Source organism: Ursus arctos, unplaced genomic scaffold, assembly GCF_023065955.2.
Source record: "Ursus arctos isolate Adak ecotype North America unplaced genomic scaffold, UrsArc2.0 scaffold_12, whole genome shotgun sequence".
NCBI classification, from domain to species: Eukaryota; Metazoa; Chordata; class Mammalia; order Carnivora; family Ursidae; genus Ursus; species Ursus arctos.
Genome location: NW_026622786.1, coordinates 15,915,217 through 15,930,938, shown reverse-complemented (window position 1 = coordinate 15,930,938; position 15,722 = coordinate 15,915,217). Strand labels below are relative to the sequence as shown.

Here is a 15,722-nt window from a genome sequence, read left to right as displayed (position 1 = left end):
CACTTGAGTGGGGGCCTAGAGTTCAGGGAGGGCTCTTTAAGGAACCATCTGGTGAATAGGGTAGGAGGGGAGGAAGCTGTGTTTAGAGCTAGAGAAGATCCCAGAGGCTCAAAGACAACAGTAAGAAGCTGGAGGCCAAGGGGGATGACTCACTCCTTCATTTCCCAAACTGTTCTACGTAGACCGTAGACCGTGAACCCCACTGAGATTTTTGCTGGTGTTGTGTAGGTGGGGAGATCGATGCTTAGCTGTAATCAGTACACACTTCCTAGCAGGGACGGCGTATCAAATGGCCTGGAAATAGGGGAAGGTTACCAGGGGAAGGGTGTGTTGCAGATGGAACTAGGGAGGAGCATTTAGGGACCAGTGAACCGGTTTGCCTGGGTGAGGTGGAGGGCAGGGATTGCCAGCTCTGGGCTGGTTAGGTAGGTAATGGGTAGGTAGGTCTGAATCAAGGGGGAATCCTAATCAGACCTAGCCCAATGCAAGATACCACCCCTTAATACTATGTCAAAATTTGCATTTTGTCACATTGTAGGTGACATTCTACATGGTTACCTGCTGCTTGATTTTTTAATTTCGAGATTTATTTTGTTACTAATTGCTGAGAGCCCAGTAGTTTCAAAAGTCCTAAGATCCCAAGACCAATTTAGTCTGGAGTTAAACTCAGGAGGGTCTTTTGGAGGTGGGGTGTAGAGCCTATTACAGATTTGTTTTTTTCTGTTCCCTTGATTATAAAAGTAATGGATATGCATTGTAGACAATTTTTTTAAATGCAGATGAGTATAAAGAAGGAAATAAAATCCCCAGTTCTACTACCCATGGATAACCATTTTGTAAATGTTTTGGTGTGTTTGTTTTCTATGCATATATGTCACATATTTAGGGCCATACTGTATGTACAGATTTTTACATTCATTTTTTTTAAACCAAACCTTACATTGTAAACATTGCCACCTCATTAAGAAGTTCTCCAAGAACAATTTTTAATGGTTGTATTTCATTGCATGCATCTGACAAAATTTAAACATCCCCCTATTGTTGGACCTTACTGTTTCCAGCCTTTCTATGTGATAAACGTTGCAGTGATGAACAAAGTCGTGCATATTTTTCTGGCAGCTCCTTTTAGCAGAACAATTTCCTGAAAGTGGAATTCCAGGGTCAAGTAATATGACCTTTTTAAAGACTCTTGATTATGTATTACCAACGGCCTTCAGACAGTTTATGTCGCTGCTGGTGTCCACTAGTGGTATTTGTGTGTCCCATCTCACTACCCCCTTGCCTGCATTAGGATTTTTTTTCCCCTGAATCTCTGCTAATTTGATGGATAAACTTGGAATTTCCCTTGTTTTATTGGTTTTATTGCTCCTTTGTGAAGTGAACTGCCCCACCCCCATGTCTATGGAGGCCATTGCCCACGGTGAGGAGCAGTAGGCAGAGATCAATAGAGGTGACACGAGATACACAGGGATAATAGGGTTCAGGGTCCAGAATCCAGCTTGGGGAGAGGGCGTGGAGGCAGAGTTTGGGAAGGAATCTGGCTGTGGGGGTGGTGAGAACTGGGAGGAGCTAGACAGCATTAGTACAACTGGGTGTGGGGGACAAAGGGCTCCCACAAGGTGGAGAAATAGGAAAAAGATTAATTGCTGCTAATACACTTAAGTATGTTCAGTGAAGTCTTAGGCACCCCCCCCCCCCAGGTTCCCTTTAGGTAGATTCTCTGTCACTTGGCAGTGAGGGTGCTGGCTGAGTGGGGTGTCTGCAGTCCCCCCAAAAAGCCCAACTCCACTTCTTTACAGGCTGCGAGGAGAATCATTACAGTGTGAGGTTGTCAACAGGGAACCAAGGCCAAGGACATAGCAAGGATGACACAGACATTAATTGAGTAGTAACTACAGGCCAGACACTGTTCTAAGCACTTGACTTACATTAACTCATTTATCTTAACCACCACCAAAAAAGCAGGGTCTCTTATAGTCATTTGCCAGACGAAATAGAGCACAGAGTGCAGTGACTTTCCCAACGTCAATCACAAAGTACGTGGGGGAGTATGGAATTGAACCCACACATTCTGGCTACAGAGCCTAAGCTTTTAGCCAATAAATATAGAAGTAAACGCGGGAAGAGGAGCCAGAATTGCAGGGCACACCCTGTTTATCTACGCCTGCCAGAAGAAAACGGATGACCTGAAGTGAGAATGCCGGGGTAGGACTTCTCAAAGTGAATTAATCTTGAGACACTACTAGTTAATCTTTTATTGGCCACCGACTTTGTGCCAGGCATCCTGGAAAGGTGCTTAACATTTAATGCTCACAGTAACTCCCTTGAGTGCGATCACACCACCCCATTTCACGGATGAGGAAGCTGACGCACAGGACTTGCCCAAGACCCGGCCGGGCCAACTGCGGAGTGGCGGCTGCCCACGTGGCGCGGGGAAGCGGAACACGGCGGGGGCGGGGCCTGCCCGGAGGGGGCGGGGCCTCGGATCTGCCGGGGCCTTGGGCGTCAGAGGAGCTCGGTGGCGCTGGCGAGGCTTTGGTGGGGTCGTACCTGTTGCGTGACTCCCCCACAGTCCAGCTACGGTAGTCCGATCCCGAACACCCAGAGCGTGTGGAGAGAAGCTCAGACGAGTTGCGGGTCCTGCTCTCTGGGAAGCACGTGGCCTGCTCGCCTCTTGGGCAGAGAGCTGGGGGTCGGGACTCTGGGGTCTTCGAGGCCAGTGCAGCGGCCGAGGTCTGCTGGGGTCCACCTCCCGCCTCCGGGCAATTTTGAAAGACTGCCTTACTACTTCCGTCTCAGTGCCAGGGCAGGGGTCCTCGGAGCGACTTGGCCAGGGCCTGGGTCTCAGCCCTCCTCCCCTCCCTTGCGACCCCGGCTTCCCGGCCGGGCAGACCTTGGCGGGCAGCCTCCCTGGTACCCCTGCGGGCTCGGGCAGCATGACCTCAGGTGAGTGTATGTGCGCGTCTGTTGGGGGGAGGGTCTCTGGGACAAAAGTGCATGGCCAGGGTGACAAGGGGGTGGGGGTCTCAGCACAGCCTGCAGACCTAGGGAAGGTGGCCGTCTCCTCCTGAGGCCGGCCTAGGAGAGCAGAGCCTGAGTGCGAAAAGACAGAAAAGTCAGAAGTTGCTGGGGTCTCTTTCCTAGCCACCCCCCGCCAGAGAAGCCCCTGCCTCCTGGCTTCCTGCCTTCCTAGAAGGTGGCTTCTGCCGGCCAGTGGAATTTTCCCAAGACAGGCTCCTCCCTACTGGGCCGGAATTCTCAGTTCTACCCCCATCTTCCCAGAGCTGGACTACCCCTGGGGCTGGGAATCTGATAAGAAGAGAAAAGGGGACTCTGCCCCAGAGGGGCTGGGTTTTCACGGAGTACGCCTGCTCTGAGACAATGTGTTCTGAGCTTGGGGGAGCTCGCGCTGGATTCCCGTTTATTATTATTTTTTTCTCTCATGCCGTCTGGACCAGCCAGCCCGGACTTTGACTCCTGTGCCCCAGAGCCCTGGCCAGGGGCAAGGGCTCCTGAAGGGGTCAGTGGAGTGCTAGGGGCTGGCCCCTCCCCATCTTGTTTGCTCACCTTCCCCCCACCCCCGCCCCCCCAGGCCCAGCTAGCAGCAGTCGCGTCACTCCAGGGTCTGAGGAGGGAAGGGAGGGGATGAGAGGCGGGGATGGAGGCCCCCCTCCCCGAGGTTGCCTAGACAACATCAGAAATCGTGGCCAGGGCCTCTTCCGCCTGCGGGGCTTCTGCTTCCTGCATCAGTCACTCCCGCTGGGGGCGGGGCGGAGGAAGGGGTTGGATGTGGCAGAGCCAGGCCCAGCTGGTGCGGCTCAGACTCCCCCGCCGTGTCCGCCGCTCGAGCCATGGCATCCAACCCATCCGGCCCCGGCAATCCCAAGGCCAAATATCCCTTTAAGAAGCGGGTCAGCTTGCAGGCGTCCTCTGCAGTACCAGGTGAGTGTGTGCTCCCCAGCCTCAGGCGCTGGTTCTGCCCCACCAGCGCTGGCCCAGGCCACTGGTCCTGTGTGTGGGGGGTGCCCCTGCGCCTGCACCCCTCTGGGGTGATGCCCCTCCTTGTCCTCGGGCCCAGGGACAGCTGGCTTAGGAGGTGGTGTGGAGAGGGAGGTGGGGTGGAAGGTGACCGGGTCCGTGTGGGGGGTGCTGCCCTCCGTAACAAGGAGTGGGCGCAGGTGTGGGTGCAGCAAGAGGTGTGTTTGCACACGTGTCAGCGTGTGGAGGTGCTAAGACCGTGTGCATGTGGAGTGTGTGTGAATGGAGAGGGAGATGTGTGGGACTGGCTGGTTTGTGGGCTGGCCACGCTGCTGGCGGCTTGTCTTTACCAGGCAGGCTCAGGCGTCCTCCTGTGGTTAGTTCTTCTTTCTAGGACCCCAGATCTCGAATCCCTTTCCTGGGGGAGGTGTCTGACGTTAGGGCACCCTCGCTGCTACCGGGCATCCCAGGGGCTGGGGACTCAACCGTAGCCATCATTTGCTGTTTGCACGTCCCTGGTTTTTCTTGTGGGCTTCCTCGGAAGTATGGGGTGTCCTTGGGCCCGGCCTGTTTTGGGGGCTCGGGCTGGGGGCGCTGCCTGCTTGGGTGCTCTTGCACGCTTTGGTCTGACTCCCACTCGTAGGCATGTCTGCATCGCTGGGAGCCGGCGGCATGGGGTGGCTGTGTCCCTCTCCCTGAGGGCTAGGCTACCTGCCGTCTGCCGTGCCCCGGCCTCGTGGCTACGGAAGGACCCCCCACCCCCCATTTTGGGGACCAGGGCAAGCCAGTGTCTTCTCCCCCTCCCCTCAGCGGCTGTCTGTACCTAGAGCCTGACCACCCACCTCCTGTATTTTCTTAGGCCATTGAAAACACTGCCTGGGGGTCAGTGCTGTCCCGAGGGTCTGTGTGTTCTGTGCTCAGGGCTGGGCCCTCCAGAGAGTGTGTCCCCTGGGGCTAGCTCTGTACATCTTTGGGTGGTCACTCGGTGGGAGCATCTGAGACTTAGTGGTCAAAGCTTTGGGCATGTCTCTGCCTCCTGCCTGAGGCAGTCCTGGCAGTGGGTGAGGGGACCCCTGGGCAAAGGGTAGATGAGGTGGGAAGATCTTGGTTGGCCGGAGCAGTCCCCTCTGGCTTTTGGTGGATTGCGTGTGTGTGTGTGTGTGTGTGTGTGTGTGTGTGTGTGAGTGCACAGACTCTGGGGAAGGGACTAACAGGCAGGAAGCTGGATCTTCTAGGCCTGGCCTCAGGGAGTGTGGAGGCTACTGCCTGTCACCTGTCATGAACCCCTGCAGCCCCGTGCAGGGGTCTGCAGCCTGGAGGCATGGCTCTGGCTGCTGGAACCTGTCCTGGTCACCCCAGTGTTTCTGTGGAGATCCTGGGCCACCCTGCTAAGATGGGGGGTTGAGATTAGGACCTTCAATTCAGCTCCTGCTGACCTGATAGAGACCAGCCCTGGAGGTCTGTGGGCAGCCTCCCCTGCCGGGGTCTAGAAGGGAGGAGTTGTATAGGATCAGGGTTCTTGGACGGGCAAGGACCTTGGGCTCTGTCTCACACCCTGGGTGTGGAGCAGGTGCCCATCCTCCTCTCCTCTTCCTGCTCTGCCCTCTTCCAAGTGTGAGATAGTGTCACCCCCATCTCTGTCTGTGTCAAGTTCTGTTCTCTTTGCTGCCCTTTACTGCGTGGTTGTGCTGGCCTGCACTGGGCCTCCCGAGTAGGTAGGACTATATGTCATAAGTGTTCGGAGGGTCCCAGGAGTTGATAATCGCAAATAATGATGTTTTATGCAACACTTGCAGAGCCGTATCTCTTCTAGCCTTAAGGAAGTTGGTGGCTAGATAGGGCAGGACCGGCTTATCACCCCATTATGGACAGGACTTGAAGCCTCCGGGAGGCAGAGACATGCTAGTAAGTGGGAATAGAGTCAGACTCAAGTCCTCCAAATTCTAGTCCCTTATCTCCCACACTTCTCCCTCCTGGACAGTTTGTTCCCGACGAGAGGCTTCGAGAGGAGGCTGGAGGTCTGGGGGGCCATGAATCAGGCCCCTTGGGCAGCGTAGAAGCTCAGTACCTGGTCCCTACCTGGACTGAGTCACTTCCCTCACTGCCAGCCAACTTCTCTCGCTGGAAGAGGCTTTGTCCCAAGGGATCCCACAGTCAGGGACCCAGGGGACAGTGGTGAGCAAAACAAGCCACTGGGCAGGGGAAGCTGGCCTGGGGCTGTTGTGTACGGAGATGAGGGCTGCTCCTCCCCTCCTCTCCCCCCCACCCTTGGTCTACCCTGGCCCTGCTCACTCACTATTCCTAGGGTAGTGCGTTTTAAGGAGGCTCAGCCCCTGCCAGCCAGACTGCCCTGCCCTTGTCAGCCTACCCTGCTCCGCCCCCTCGGGGGCTCCACTTTAGGCTGGACCCTGGTACGGTAGAGGTTAAAGCTGTTCCCTTCTGAGGTTCCTCTTATTTCCCAACTCTGATGCTCCTTCCCTTGATTTCTGGCTCCCCTGGGCCTCCCTAGCCCCCTGCTCGCTGTCATCCTAGGGTCTCCCCTGCACGCAGCTGCACTTGGTACGGCCCGTGCCGGCCCCTGAGCTGTCCTGAGGGACTGGCTACAGCTCCACTCAGCAAACCAGCGGGCAAGGGGCATGGGGGTACTGGCTGGAGCTGCCCGAACTCTGTCGGTAGGATCAGGCCAGCACCAGGGAGGGGGGGCTGGGTCCTGGATCTGGGGCAGGCACCTCCTCTTCCCTTTGTCCAGCCTTGGGACCCAACTCTGGGGGATTGGGAAGTGAGCCCACAGACTTTAAGGCACGCTACCTGGGCAGAGCCTCCAGTCCATCCCTAAGACCCAGTGCAAAGGGGAAAAGGAGGGTGCTAGAAGGGAGTACCCTTCAGAGCCGGCTGGGAGAGCCCCCGTTTGGTGGAGAGCTTCCTGGTGGGGAGGGTGGCGCTGGTAGCCCAGGGAGGGTCTGAGCTGGCTGGGGGCTCAGGCAGCCCCCTAGACTAGCAGCTTCAAGGCCTTCAGTGCTAGCCTCCTGGTGGTGCCCCTGAGGAGTTCTGGCCTGCATGTGGAGAGGCCCTGGCTTCTGATACTCCCTTCCCCAGGCCCTCCCTGGGGCCTCCGGCCCAGATCCTGGGGCCTCTGAGTGGCGCAGGCTGCTTGTGGCAGCTCCCTTTGGAGGGGCAGCCAGCAGTGGGAGGGGCAGGCTGGAGCCAGGCCCCATCTTGGCAGCCCTGGGGTCCTGGGGGAGAGGGCACGCCGCTGGGGAGGAGGTAGGGTTCCTGCTGCCAACCAGGCCCTCCACTTCCTCTCCTCTTCCCCGGGGGTCTGGTCCCCAGGTCAGAGCTAAGTGGCAGCTGTGACTTGCCTGCACTCTGTAGGTCTGGGATATCAGCAAAGGCCCTGGGTTTCCGAAAGGAGGGTTGCTGGGTCCAGAAGCAGGACTGATCCGGGCCTGCCTACCCTGGAAGCTGTGGGCTGGGGATTGCTGGCTCGGCCACCAGGTCCTTAATGAGCACCCAGGGTTTGTGTGTGTGTATCTGTGTGTGTCTGTGCGTACATGTGTGCCTGCCCGGAGGTCTCCTGCTCACTGAGGCAGCGGGTCCTAGTCCAGGATTCAGGTTCTTACTCCTGGAGTGAGCGAATCCGCTTGCTCTAGAGGCAGCCTCAGACCCCCGACTCCTGTGCCTGGAATGGGTGAGGGGCCCGGTGTTAGACTGTGAGGGCGACATCCGTTGGGAGCCCCATGCAGGCCCAGTCCTCAGCCTTTGAGGAGGGACTGCCCACTTTCCAGACCCTGGCCTCTCTCTGGGACAGGCCTGCGGCGTGCAGGGGCCCAGGGCTTCTAGTGCACGCAGGCCCTGCCCTCCCCCCTTTGACCCTGGCATCGCTGTTTCCACAGAGGCTCGGGGTGGGCTGGGGGCCCCCCCGCTGCAGGCTGCCCGATCCCTGCCAGGCCCTGCCCCCTGCCTCAAGCACTTCCCGCTCGACCTGCGCACGTCCATGGACGGCAAATGCAAGGAGATCGCCGAGGTACCGCCCGGCGCCTCACCCCACACCCCTGCACCGCCGTCCCCGTGCCCTGTCTCTGTTCCCCACACACCTCCATCTCAGCCACCCCTTACTCCACGCTTGGCTGTGCCCCGATCCCTAGCCTTTCCCAGGTACCTCCAGCTCCTGCTGCCCTCCCCCCATCCCGACACCCTGTAAGGGAGGGCCTGGCACACTGACCCTTCCTTCCCTCCCACCAGGAGCTGTTCAGCCGCTCCCTGGCTGAGAGCGAGCTCCGCAGCGCCCCGTACGAGTTCCCCGAGGAGAGCCCCATTGAGCAGCTGGAGGAGCGGCGGCAGCGCCTGGAAAGGCAGATCAGCCAGGATGTCAAGTAAGGCCCCAGCCCCAGAGTCCAGCAGGCAGCCATGGGACGGGGGTGGGGCACAGCCGGACAGCTGTGGGGTCGGGGGCACGGGGTGGGCTGCCCGGTATCCCTCTGTCTCTGCTGGGACACTTTCAGAGCCCCATCTTGGTCCCTCTCCCATCCTGTCCTCCCTCTGCGACCCACTAGGGAAGGAGCCTAGAGTGTCGTATGAAGCCCAGGCTTTAGAGTCAGGCTGCTGGGTTCTGGTTCTGTCTCGTACCCACCCGTGGGGCCTAGCTGTGTCGCTCAGCTTCTGAGTGTGCCTTCTCATTGGTAACTTGGGGCCGGACAGCAGCCACAGTGCAGGCTTCCATGGCCCCATGAGGCCACGAGGAACAACACGTGCACAGCAGCCAGCACGGGGCAGGGACCTGAGAACCAGGGCCATCCCTTGTCAGCAGCCTGACCTCTTGTTCCTCTCCCTTCTAGGCTGGAGCCGGACATCCTGCTTCGGGCCAAGCAAGATTTCCTGAAGACAGACAGTGCCTTGGACCTCCAGTGAGGAGGGCAAAGGGGCACGGAGAGATGTGGGGGCATGGGGCTGGGGCCTGTCCTGCTACTGGCTCCAGCCCCCTCCCTTGTGCTCTCCCCTCGTAGGCTCTACAAGGAGCAGGGCGAAGGGCAAGGCGACCGGGGCCTGCGGGAGCGGGACGTGGTGCTAGAGCGGGAATTTCAGCGGGTCACCATCTCCGGCGAGGAGAAGTGTGGGGTCAGTGCAGGGGCAGGGCCTTGGCTCTCTACCCCTCTCAACTGCACAGTATCCCAGTGTTGTTCCCCAGCCTGGAGGCTGAGTGCGTCTTAGAGAGAGCATTTCTCTTTCCAAAAGCCGGAGCGGCAAAGGGTCTGTGGCTGGGAGCTAGTAGACGTGCTGTTTCCAGGGCCCAGACCTCGGGGAAGACGCGAGGGCAAGCCTCACCTGGGTCTGAGACGAAGGAGAGTGACCTCATGTCCTTGTCGCCAGGTGCCATTCACAGACCTGCTGGATGCAGCCAAGAGTGTGGTGCGGGCACTCTTCATCCGGGAGAAGTACATGGCCCTGTCGCTGCAGAGCTTCTGTCCCACCACCCGTCGGTACCTGCAGCAGCTGGCTGAGAAGCCTCTGGAGACACGGACCTACGAGCAGGGCCCCGACACCCCTGTGTCCGCTGGTGGGACCCCCCATCCCTGCTCTACTTCAAGCACCCTGGTGTCCCCGACTCCCCTGAGCTTTGGTGCCCGGGAACCTCCACCCTGCCTGCTTCTCCCCCCTCCCCAGGCTCATCCCAGCCTCTTAGCCCATGGTGGGTGGAGGCAGGGGCAGGAACTCTCCCCCTCTGCGGGGCCTCTGGGCTGGGCAGCAGGCGGCCTGGAAGAGCCCTGGCCCTGACTCCACCCTCCCCACCCCGCAGATGCCCCGGTGCACCCCCCTGCGCTGGAGCAACACCCCTATGAGTACTGTGAGCCAAGCACCATGCCTGGGGACCTGGGCTTGGGTCTGCGCATGGTGCAGGGCGTGGTGCATGTCTACACCCGCAGGGAACCCGATGAGCAGTAAGCGGGTGTGGGGAGTGGGGGGCGGGAGGGGAGCTTTGTGGGGGCTGTCCTGACTTGGGAGGGCCCACGGGCATGGCTTGCTCCCCTCACCCGAGCTCCCCTTACCTGCCAGTTGCCCAGAAGTGGAGCTGCCGTACCCTGACCTGCAGGAATTTGTGGCGGATGTCAATGTGCTGATGGCCCTGATAATCAACGGCCCCATGTGAGTCCCTGCCTGTCCCAGACACTTGGCTCCCTTCTAGCCCGGACTGTCCAGCCCCAGCCCTGCCGCAGACACCTGCCGCCACCTCTCACCCCTTCACAGTCACCGAGACCTAGACTTTTCCTCCATCGGTTGCTGCCCTGCGCAGCCTCAGTCCTGTCCCCTCCCCCCTCGCAGCTGCCCCGTCTGCTTGTGGCCCAGAGCCCTTGCCTTGTTCTCTCCCTGCCCAGAAAGTCCTTCTGCTACCGGCGGCTACAGTACCTGAGCTCCAAGTTCCAGATGCACGTGCTGCTCAACGAGATGAAGGAGCTGGCCGCCCAGAAGAAGGTGCCGCACCGAGATTTCTACAACATCCGGAAGGTGGGGCCTCCCCCCGTGTCCGGCCCTGCACCCCTGCCCGGCCTCCCTCGCGGACAGTCCCGTCCCATCCCACTGCCCAGGCCCCAGACCCTCCTGGCCTCCAGGGAACCCAGCGGCCCCCCGTTGCACCCCAGGTGGACACGCACATCCATGCCTCGTCCTGCATGAACCAGAAGCACTTGCTGCGCTTTATCAAACGGGCGATGAAGCGACACCTGGAGGAGATCGTGCACGTGGAGCAGGGCCGCGAGCAGACGCTACGGGAGGTCTTCGAGAGCATGAACCTCACTGCTTACGACCTGAGTGTGGACACACTGGACATGCACGCGGTCTGTCCCTGTGGCACAGGGGCTGAGGGGCTGGGTCAGCGCGTGGCCCAGGGGCAGGGGTGACCTGGGCCTGGCCGTCTTCCCCAGGACAGGAACACCTTCCATCGCTTTGACAAGTTCAATGCCAAATACAACCCCATTGGGGAGTCTGTCCTCCGAGAGATCTTCATCAAGACTGACAACAGGGTTTCTGGAAAGTACTTTGCCCACATTATCAAGGTGAGGAGGAGGGACCGCCCAGGCCCAGGTGCAGGGGCAGCGTGAGCCTTGAGTGGCGCCTCCCCCGACCGCATGGGAGCCTGGTGTCATGGGTGGGTGAGTGTGACGGTCGCCCTGCTGTGTGTCTTTCAGGAGGTGATGTCAGACCTGGAGGAGAGCAAATACCAGAACGCGGAGCTGCGGCTCTCCATCTATGGGCGTTCGAGGGACGAGTGGGACAAGCTGGCGTGCTGGGCCGTGAAGCACCGAGTACACTCTCCCAACGTGCGCTGGCTTGTGCAAGTGCCCCGCCTCTTGTGAGTGTCCCTCGGAGCCGGAGGGAACGTGGGGGCAGGGTTCAAGGGGACAGCGCCTGCCTCCTGCCCGCCGGGGATGGTGGGTCCTCCCCCGCCCCAGCTAAGCCCTCTGAGTAGAAGCGGAAGGGGAAGCCCCTGGTTCCACTCGTGGTCTGCCCAGCCTGGCCCACCCAGTGTCGTGCGGAAGCGCTTCTGTGAGTGCGGGCCAGGCTCCGCTGCTTACTGACCCGCACGTCCCGCGTGCGGACGTCTTGCCCGCAGCGACGTGTACCGTACCAAGGGCCAGCTGGCCAACTTCCAGGAGATGCTGGAGAACATCTTCCTGCCACTGTTTGAGGCCACCGTGCACCCTGCCAGCCACCCAGAGCTGCACCTGTTCTTGGAGCACGTGAGGGGGCCGCACGGGGGAGGGGCGGGGTGGGGGGGTGGCCTGCCCCAGGGGCCGCTGCAGCTCCCGGCCTGACCCCGGGGTCCCGTGCCAGGTGGATGGCTTTGACAGCGTGGATGATGAGTCTAAGCCCGAGAATCACGTCTTCAACCTGGAGAGCCCCCTCCCCGAGGCTTGGGTGGAGGAGGACAACCCGCCCTACGCCTACTACCTGTACTACACCTTCGCCAACATGGCCATGCTGAACCACCTGCGCCGGTGCGTGCCCGCCCGCCCTGCCCTGGGGCCGCCAGAGCCCCGACCACCCGGGCCCCCGCTCCGGACCCAGTGCGTTCTGTCTGGGCCCACCCCTCACAGCCAAGCATGTGCCCCTAGCGCTTGTCCCGGTCCACACAGTCACCGCACAGTCACCGGGTGGGGCCTCGGGGCCCGCGCTGGGGAGCTGACGCTGTCTTTACGCCCCCAGGCAGAGGGGCTTCCACACGTTTGTGCTGAGGCCACACTGTGGGGAAGCCGGGCCCATCCACCACCTGGTGTCGGCCTTCATGCTGGCCGAGAACATTTCGCACGGGCTGCTTCTGCGCAAGGTCAGGGTCTGCACCCCCAGCCTCCCCTCCCGATCGCTCACCTTCCTTTCCACCCTTCGAGCCTCTTCGGTGACCGAGCTTCCTCCCAGCAAAGCCCCAGTTGGGACCCCTGCACGCCCCAGCCTCCACTGTGCGGCCCTCGCTTGGGTCTTGGCTGTAGATGACCCTCGTTACCTGGGGCCGAGCCTGGGCTCCCCGCCCCCCCCTGCCGGGGCCTGCCCCCTCCTCCAGAGCCGGGTGTGCTCCTGACGGACCCCCCCGCTGTTGCCGCCCAGGCCCCGGTCCTGCAGTACCTGTACTACCTGGCCCAGATCGGCATCGCCATGTCGCCGCTCAGCAACAACAGCCTCTTCCTCAGCTACCACCGGAACCCGCTACCCGAGTACCTGTCCCGCGGGCTCATGGTCTCGCTGTCCACTGATGATCCCCTGCAGTTCCACTTCACCAAGGTCAGAACCCGGAGGGCGCCCGGCCCCTGGGCCTCAGGCCTGGTGCTGCCCCCTGCTGGTGGAGCGCAGCGCGCCCTGTGCAACTCCGGGGGTGGGGGAAGGGGGCACAAGGACGGGCGGGGACGGGGTGGCAGGCCGCCGCGCACCCCTCTGAGGGCCCCTGGCCTGTGCAGGAGCCACTGATGGAGGAGTACAGCATCGCCACGCAGGTGTGGAAGCTCAGCTCCTGCGACATGTGCGAGCTGGCGCGCAACAGCGTGCTCATGAGCGGCTTCTCCCACAAGGTACTGCCCCCGCCTGCCTGGGGCTGCGGGCCACCCTCCTCTCCTCTGCGCTTGGGATGGCCCCAGGGCTGCTGGTTCAGGGCTGCGGCGTGGCCCCTCAAAGCCAGCTGCGGCCCTGTCTGATGGCCCTGCCCCCTGCAGGTGAAGAGCCACTGGCTGGGACCCAACTACACCAAGGAGGGCCCCGAGGGCAATGATATCCGCCGCACGAACGTGCCGGACATCCGTGTGGGCTACCGCTATGAGACTCTGTGCCAGGAGCTGGCGCTCATCACGCAGGCTGTCCAGAGTGAGATGCTGGAGACCATCCCCGAGGAGAGCGGGCTCACGACAAGCCCGGGGCCTCAGTGAGCCCGCCCACCGCGTGCCCCGCCTCTCGGCCCCTTGACCACCTTTTATCCTCCGACCCCTCCCACCCTGTCGTGTCTGCATGTGTCTGTTCTTCTGTGTTCTGTCCTGCATGTCTCCAACCTGTGTCTGTCCCTGTACCGCTTCCGGGAAAGTGGTGCCCAGAATCTGCTTCGCCCTTGTCCTGGCTCCGATGGTACCGGATGGCCCAGGTTTGCTGGCTGCCCTGCCCATGGCCCTGTCCCAGCAACCTCTGAAGTCTGGCTGTCCTGTGGGCGTCGAAGTGCCCGCAGGGCCTGGGGATGGTTGAGGAGGGCTGGCCCCTCTAGCCTTCGGGGTCCCGCCTGTGCGGACGTTGTGTTGTGTGCGTGGCTGGGGAGCGGGGAGGTGGGGCCTGTGCCTGTCTGCCGGGGGTGCGTGGAGCTCCAGCAGCTCCGTAGTGAGCACCGTCGGGCGGAGAGCTCAGGCTCAGCCCTGGCTGCCCGGACTTGCCCTCGGAGGCGCTGGACCACCACCTCCACCACGTCACTCCCTAGCGGCCTCCTCCATCCTTTCTGCGGTCCACACGCTCTGCCTGCGTCGCCTTCCTGTGCCTCTGTAGGAGGGGGCAGCTGCCCTGTGTTGTGTCTGGGGCGCTGCAGCTGGAGGGTCCTGAATCTGTCACCAGCCCTGGGGGCGGGGTCCCCGCCCCCACGATGGTCCCCAGAGTTCTGACCAGACCTGAATCTACCTGGTCCCCTGCGTTGTGTTTTGGACTGAGGCCTTTGCTGTGAAATGCAGTGTTTCATACAATCCCATCTTTCCTAGTGCATGAGAAATAAAGATTATTTAAGTAATGGGGCAGGTGGGATCTCTGTTGGGAGAGGGAGAGCCATGGGAGCCGTGGCGGAGGGTGAATCTGGGAGTACTGGATAGACGTACTGCAGATCCTGAGGGGAGAGGCTGGGCTTGGCTGATACGTGTGCGCGCGGAAACAGACTAAGGAAGCTGGGTGGGAGGAGAGGCCCGCCGGGGACGCATCTGCTGCCCCAGGCCCTTATCCAGCCTGCCCCCTCTGAAGGGCACACTTGGCCCCAGGTCTGGGGCACATTCCTGTCATACCAGTTTGAGGACTAGCAACCCCTTCCGTCTCTTCCTCACCGCCAGCCTCTCGGGACAGCTGGGTGGATGTGGGAATCCGCACTTACAAGCAGACCTGAGGCCATTGGTTCTCCAACTTGGGACATCAGGCTTTTCTGGGGGACTTGTTTAAAATGCCATTTCCAGTTCTTACCCTCAGAGGTTCTGATTCTGTAGGGGGAAGATGCGGTGTGGACATCTGCCCGCCCCCCAGCACATTCTCTTACAAGGGTGGGAGAAAGCCTGTGCCGTTGGAATCCAGGCTTAAACAGCTTGGCTTCGGTCCACCTCCCTGGGCATTGAGGTTGCTGGAGTGCGCTGCCCGAGTAAAGGAGAAAAGTGGCGTGTGACCTTTGCTGTGCAGAAAAGGCTGTCGAAGCTGTGGCTGCTGAGTGGGGAGATAGATGGGCTGGTGCTTCAGAAACAATGAGCCCTGGGACAGCAGGAGCGTGAGTAATTGAGGGCCTGGTGAGGGAGCGGGAGGCTGGCTTCCTCCCCTCCCGTCTGCTTGCTCTGCCCCAGCCCCCCTCTCCCTGGCAGACCGCGCATCTGCACCTGGCCAGGTGCCTCTGGGCAGAAGCTCTCCTGATGCCACTGCCTCCTGCGGCCGCTGACCACCAGGCTCCTCCCTGGCCAAGACCAGGGCTCCCTCTGCCTCCAGAAGGCATCATCCACGAATTCGTTCTAGCCATTTACAGACACTAAAACCGCACATTAGAGCAGACTGCTGAGCAAGAACTTGTACCGCGCTGGCTGGTTTCTGGCTCAGGAAACAGCCCCAGGAGGAGCAAGTGGCAGAACCTGGATTGGAAGGCAAGGGGGCTCACGGCCCAGGGCTCCCCACCCCCACCCCAGGTCTCCTCTCACCCCCCACCCCAGGTCTCCTCTGCCCAAGGAACTCTGCTTTTCCGTATAACAGGATCCATTCCACGTTCTCATCCTTCGTAACATTGTCAGTGTGTGCCGAGGCCTAGCCCTCAGAACATGACCAATTTAAAGAGTTTCTTAGCAACCTCTCCCTCTTTTTGAAAAAAATGACTTGCTTCTGGTTTTTTAGTGTCTCAGAAATTTCTCTTTTAAACATTGACTGAGAGCAAATAATTTTACAACGGTAAGGCCGTAATAGTTCTTCCTGTCTGAAAAGAATTTTCATTTAGAGAAATTTGGAAACTACAGAAAAATGGGAAGAAGAAAAAAGCCCACTCACAATCCACCAGTTTCAAC

At 60.3% G+C, this 15,722-nt stretch overlaps 1 protein-coding gene across 5 annotated transcripts; it reads left to right on the top strand.

Moving 5' to 3' along the window:
- Positions 1-2,462: 2,462 nt before the first annotated feature.
- AMPD2 (adenosine monophosphate deaminase 2) lies at positions 2,463-14,212 on the top strand. 5 transcript variants are annotated; one of them, XM_044378949.3, is made up of 19 exons: positions 2,482-2,946; positions 3,463-3,942; positions 7,872-8,002; positions 8,221-8,351; positions 8,814-8,882; positions 8,982-9,093; positions 9,346-9,532; positions 9,773-9,914; positions 10,030-10,119; positions 10,350-10,479; positions 10,614-10,808; positions 10,896-11,027; positions 11,160-11,323; positions 11,585-11,711; positions 11,806-11,969; positions 12,178-12,298; positions 12,574-12,747; positions 12,921-13,031; positions 13,173-14,212. In XM_044378949.3, the coding sequence occupies exons 2-19, from the start codon at positions 3,852-3,854 to the stop codon at positions 13,380-13,382; spliced, it is 2,481 nt and encodes an 826-aa protein (XP_044234884.2). In that variant the 5' UTR covers positions 2,482-2,946; positions 3,463-3,851; the 3' UTR covers positions 13,383-14,212. The 5 variants fall into 5 exon arrangements, with proteins under 5 accessions (XP_026340399.2, XP_044234884.2, XP_057166378.1 ...); XM_026484614.4 differs by lacking the exon at positions 3,463-3,942 and having other exon boundaries at positions 2,463-2,946; XM_057310395.1 differs by lacking the exon at positions 7,872-8,002.
- The last annotated feature ends 1,510 nt before the right edge of the window (positions 14,213-15,722 follow it).

What these genes read in the sequence shown, in the direction of transcription:
- AMPD2 (XM_057310395.1), top strand. Translation starts at nt 3,646, where the DNA reads ATGAGAGGCGGGGATGGAGGCCCCCCTCCCCGAGGTTGCCTAGACAAC. An exon ending in CGACACCCCTGTGTCCGCTG is followed by an intron (nt 9,533 to 9,772) that starts GTGGGACCCCCC and finishes CCCACCCCGCAG; the next exon opens with ATGCCCCGGTGCACCCCCCT. An exon ending in CTGATAATCAACGGCCCCAT is followed by an intron (nt 10,120 to 10,349) that starts GTGAGTCCCTGC and finishes CTCCCTGCCCAG; the next exon opens with AAAGTCCTTCTGCTACCGGC.